Raw genomic sequence first — 5506 nt, 5'->3', positions numbered from 1 at the left:
CGTAGAATTTCCAAATTAAGGGTTTTTAGCAACAGAAAATATGCATTACCAAGCAGCAGCAGCAAATACCAGCAACAACAAAAAATCCATTAGCAGGAAGGGATACTTTGAAGACCAAATAGATCAATTGTCAGCTAAGGTTTATCTTTTTCTTGTGCTGAGAAATATCGATCAGTACAAATTTGGGTCCTTGATGGTTAGTTACATGTTTAAGACATTCAAAATTTTAACTAAGAAGGAACACGTTCCCATGAAAAATACGACACCATGTTTGATCAATAAATAGTACACCGGTATATCGGATTCTCTTCTTCTTCCTGTAGAAAGCTCTGTATTTAAACCCCAACTGCAAATTTTAACATCCCTATCGAAGAATGGAGGGGCTAATGTAATTGTAAGACGTTTACCTAGACCTAAAGTAGATATTATCTTGCAAATTTTAACATCTGAATCAACTGTCATAATAGGTACAAAAGAGAGATTGCTTTCCAGCATGTCATCAACTCAAAATCTCTGCTAGCATGCGACCGAAATTTAGCATCAACTCCTCATGGCACAAACTAAAAGCTCAAGCTGCAGATACCCTTTTCCCATCCACAATAAAGAATATAGCGCTTTCTGGCACCTGGAATGGCACAGCATAAAGAGAATAATTTAGACTGAACAAAAATACCTGGATTTTCAGGAATTGTATTCCTTTTTAAATAATTCTCACAGTTGATGCAATTTTACAAGAACCAAAAACGAAAAACAGACTAGCGGCATGCTACGAGCACAGTCAACATTTAAACAAAAAACATACGAGAATGTCAATGAACTGTCATATACAACATTATGGAGCAAGGACTAACCCTTATGCGCCTTTATCAATTTCCAGTAACAATTTATATAGCCTTCTGATTCAGCAGGAGTACATTTAACTGTCAATGTTTTTCTACCACAAAAGTGTCTTCCTATTTCGCAAAATCAAGTCTTTTGAATCAAAATCCAACCAAAAGAGAAGCGGTCTCAGGAAGTTACCTCACCCCATGTTTCTCTAATGAAGTCTACTATGTCATAAGCAATATCTCCTTGAACATCAATTTGATCCTTCTCAGTCGGTCCCTACAACCAGCAACAAATGGTACAGTCAACCAACAGATATAATGCTACAAATGCATCACCCAATTAGCTATTACCTTAACTACAGATGCACCTGTAGCAAATTTCTTTCCAAACTTCTTTGAAGCATCACTAAGTTTAATACCTGCAACATGTATTAACAATGTCTGAACTCCACATCAAATTAATTTCAAGTTTTCATAGAATGAAATCAGCATCATACTTACCAAATAGTTCTAATCCTTTTACTGTGGTGATACATTTGCGTTTATTCCGCACAATCTTTTCAATAACAACTTCTTGTTTCTCCTGCAAAATATCTCCATCAGCATGTGTCAGTCTTTGTTAGTTTTCCAGCAGAATCATCATCACTTAACCATCCTTAATGGCCAAAATGTCAAGCATCAAAAAACACAAAAGTGTTAACAGAAACAGAATTCCTTCATTTGCACATATACTGTATCTGAGCAATGGGAATCTATCGACCAAACAACAATAAAGTACAAGAAGGATTTTTTTCCCTTTTTTTTGGGAGGAGGAGGGGGGGGGGGGGAGTAACAACTGATTTGCTCTAAAATTTTACAAAGTTTGTGTATCACGAATTGTTGTGAATAAACAGATCAGGTAGCAATTGCAAGAAGACATTTTGGATTATTAGCTCGAAAAGAAAATTTGAATAATAAAGCATTAAAATAGATTTTCAAAAAAAACTTCTCATTACGTATGCCGTCGATTCAGATACATTAAATTCCTGTTTTCATGAATCACCACCACCCAATGTGCTGTTCATATCAAGCAAAACCACATAAAAGTCATGCCAAAAAGCCAAACAACAACACAAATTAACGTGGTTACACACTCTGATCAGGATTCAGGCTTACTGTAAAACAAGTGAGCATGAAAACATCCCAGCATGAAGAATTTGAAGCCATGGATGTCCATGAATAAAATGAATAGATGTGGGTGTGAAATTAACTGATGTTCACATATATGTCAAAATTTCCACCATATAGACATGTAAACAATAGTATATGCCAGATTCATATGTAATCCTGCATGTAGTTCGTTATGCAACCTTCCTGAACATGTACAATTCGCATCTTAATATTGAAAATTATTTATCTAACCAAAGAAACAGTACCCTATTTCATAGATTAGCTATTGATATGAAAAACTTTCTTCTTGCCAAAACATTTTACCCAGCTAGCTAAACAACCAAAACTGACGGTGCTTAGAAGATAAGACTTACCTTTCTCTTAATTTTTCCACCAGGAAGTCGTTTGACATCTTCTTGCTTGCTGGCTGAAGGTTCCCCTAAAATGCACCGAAACTTGGTAATGTATAACCAGAATCAATACAGACATCTCTAGTCTAGTAAAGATACTCTTCAGCTACAACTTAGATATACAGTTTGCCAGATTACAAGCTGCTCACTTAGAAACTAAACTTTGAAGGCAAAATGGTTTCAGGTATTAATCTGCTTGTCATAGAAATTTCATTCTACATATGATTCAATAAGATGCCAATTCATCTCTCTCTGATAAGCTTTTCCACAGGAAAAAAAAAATCACTTCTTTCCTGTTGTAAAAATTTGCTGAAAGATGTAGATGCATAACAATGGCTGAAACAATACAGATATCTATACCTTAAACATTCTTTTTTTTTTTTCAAACTTTCCACTTTCAGCATTCTAGTAATCAAAATTATAACAGATTCCAATTAGCAATTGCTTAAAATATAAAAACAAAAACAAAATCTCAAAAATGTGCTTGATCACGAGTATATTAAAAAACAAAAAAAAAAAAACTCACCAGCGGTTGCAGCTGGTGATCCAGCTGGGGATATACCAGACCCTTGAAGCTGCTCCGATAGCTTCTCTGCTTCTTTATCATTCGCCTCTACCAAACAAAACCCCCCAAAAGAATTAAAATTTAAAAAAAGAAAATGAAACTGGTGAGCAAGTATGGTATTTAATTCTAGCATAAAAAAGAGAAAATGTTTATTGGGGAAAAAAATTAAAAGGATTAGTGCAACCTTGGAGGAGGTGTGGGTAGAGATTGGGAACGTTGCGGATCAACCACGGCTTGCATTTCTCAAAATCCGGCCCGAATTCGCAGTACTCTGCAGGTAACGTACAACCCTGGCAGTAGGGAACTTGAACCGGCTGTGGTTTTTCCGCTGCCATTTTCCTTGTGTCTAAATCACGAATTTGTCAGGATTTGATGAGTGAGGAGGGCCGAGGATCAGAAGTGGAATTATCCTACTCATTTTTCCAAACAAAAACAAACCAACTGTGAAGACACTTTCCCTCGAATTCCTTCATTTTACTTAGTCGTAGGCCCAAGCACTTTTGAATTATTGTCTTCTCATATTTGGTTGGGCTGGCCCGAACAATTTTGCTAATTCCACTACTTTTTATTTTTTTTTCTAATTCTACTTCTTCTGGAATAGATTCCATCTTTTCTTACACCAGTTTTTTTGTTTTTAAGTGTCATTGAGAAGACTTGAATCCAAAACTTCTCACCTATATTCCCTCCGTCCAAATCATCCAATTCATCCCGCCTCCTCTACATCAGTTATTTAATAAAATGTGAATCACTAATAAATACTACCAAGTATCATGGTTAATCTATTACAACGCCCATTGCAAAGGGGGAGAGGTTGAGACCCTTGAAATTAGAACTTCCGGATTCAAATTTTTCTTCCTTGTCTTTACTTTTTGTGATGACAAATGCCCCTTTTGTGTTTCCATTGCTTTTGATAACGTTTTATGATTCAAAACTTTTCAAATCTAACTCCAATTTGGATTTTTTAAAATTTCAAATACACGTTGTGACTGTACAAACAAGTTATTAAGACATATTTGAAGAAATATAAAAATTAAGGATGCAAATACAAATAAAGTGGCCCCAATACATGATCCAACAAGTGTTTGCCTTTTATAGATACTTATTTTTTATTTTTAAAAAAAAAAACCTATCTAGTCATGCTTTGGCAGGATACAGGGCAAGGATAATTGTTATCTAAAACGAGAAATGATTCATAATTGGTCAATAAGGCCAAAATTCAAAATGCATAAGCGAGAGAATTCACTTAAGTCTTATACAACGAACATGTAAGGACTCATTAGTAAGTATAATATCTATGTTATAAAATTATACATATAGTTTATAGTGCATTACAATGTGTTTAATAACAATTACATTGTTCTTTTCTTTTTGTCCTTTTAGTGTAAGCGTGAATGTTTGAATTCGAAATCTCTCACTTACGTTCCTTCCTTTCAAATCACCCAACCCATCCATTCTCCCGATAATAATTACATTATTCAAGAACGCTTATACTAACGATCGTACTTATTCCCCCGTCATTTGGTATCTAGTCTCCATCAGGATTTCTCATTTCTGAACTCTCACAACCACTAATATTAATCTTCAATAATATTTATATCATTTACCAAAAAGGTTGAAGGTTACACGAGTGCCAATTCTGGTTGATGACCTCAAATTTTCAAGTTAAAGAAAACACACGAGCGTTTGAGTGCATTTAGGTATCCTTGTGTACGATGTATTTTGGTGAAAATAAAACAAAATCTACTTAAAAAAAAAAAACTATACAACTATTCGATTTAGCATCACCAGTTCATTGGCTTTGCAAGTTGCAACAATCCTCCTCTCCTCGTCCTCCTCCTCCTCTTCTTCTTCTTGTTACCATATTGAAGTGAAAACAACCCTAAACTACGTACGGCAAAGTATATCAATAAGATACTAATAATAATACCATAAAATTTAACTTGGAGACTTTGAGGAACTGAACCCACAATTCCCTCGATGCAAAGTGTATCCATGAGGCTGTTTTATTAAAAATTGCTTTTACAAACAATTAATTTTTAGTTTTTCAACAATCGAAATTAATTGAAATCACACAACAAAGTTAGATTAACACTCAGAGGTAATGAAAATTCTGGTGCTAAACACAATCTAAGGTGGAACCCACAAACCAACACCATCCAATTAATTGATAACTAGAAGTGCGACTGAGGACCTTAAACCCAGGGTAACTACCTCACAATCTTTCGATGTGGGATGGATGCTGGCCCCGCCGCGGAGCACTGCCACTCCAAATTTCTTGATTTTTTCAACAATCGAAATTAATTGAAATTAGTTACCTTTGATGTTTTTGTAGGTCAATTGCAAATGATTAGTCCTTAGTCAAACCTTAACACAGTACAAGGAAATCTTTTTTGTTTGTCAAACGGCAAGAAACTTGACTATTAACTTTGATAAACCTTAATCTACAGTACACCTCAAAAGTCACGATAATTAGGAAGGATACTGAAGAGACTGATAAACCCAACACCCAAACCCCCAAGTAATGTGGGATAGAAACCCCACGGGTGCCCTGCTGC

The 5506-nt window shown here is 35.2% G+C and overlaps 1 protein-coding gene across 2 annotated transcripts; it reads right to left on the bottom strand.

Moving 5' to 3' along the window:
* Positions 1–251: 251 nt before the first annotated feature.
* On the bottom strand, positions 252–3413 carry LOC113703031 (translation machinery-associated protein 22-like). 2 transcript variants are annotated; one of them, XM_027224238.2, is made up of 7 exons: positions 3136–3411; positions 2913–2999; positions 2351–2415; positions 1329–1410; positions 1179–1246; positions 1021–1104; positions 252–625 (listed from the first exon to the last, which is right to left on the bottom strand). In XM_027224238.2, the coding sequence occupies exons 1-7, from the start codon at positions 3284–3286 to the stop codon at positions 569–571; spliced, it is 594 nt and encodes a 197-aa protein (XP_027080039.1). In that variant the 5' UTR covers positions 3287–3411; the 3' UTR covers positions 252–568. The 2 variants fall into 2 exon arrangements, with proteins under 2 accessions (XP_027080039.1, XP_027080038.1); XM_027224237.2 differs by having other exon boundaries at positions 362–625; positions 1026–1104; positions 3136–3413.
* Positions 3414–5506: the final 2093 nt, after the last annotated feature.

This window comes from Coffea arabica, chromosome 8e, assembly GCF_036785885.1.
Source record: "Coffea arabica cultivar ET-39 chromosome 8e, Coffea Arabica ET-39 HiFi, whole genome shotgun sequence".
NCBI lineage: Eukaryota > Viridiplantae > Streptophyta > Magnoliopsida > Gentianales > Rubiaceae > Coffea > Coffea arabica.
Note: the sequence above shows the minus strand (reverse complement) of the source record. Positions and strands in the feature narration are given on the sequence as shown.

What these genes read in the sequence shown, in the direction of transcription:
- LOC113703031 (XM_027224237.2), bottom strand. Translation starts at nt 3,286, where the DNA reads ATGGCAGCGGAAAAACCACAGCCGGTTCAAGTTCCCTACTGCCAGGGT. An exon ending in AAAAGGATTAGAACTATTTG is followed by an intron (nt 1,247 to 1,328) that starts GTAAGTATGATG and finishes TACATGTTGCAG; the next exon opens with GTATTAAACTTAGTGATGCT. An exon ending in CAGGTGCATCTGTAGTTAAG is followed by an intron (nt 1,105 to 1,178) that starts GTAATAGCTAAT and finishes TGCTGGTTGTAG; the next exon opens with GGACCGACTGAGAAGGATCA.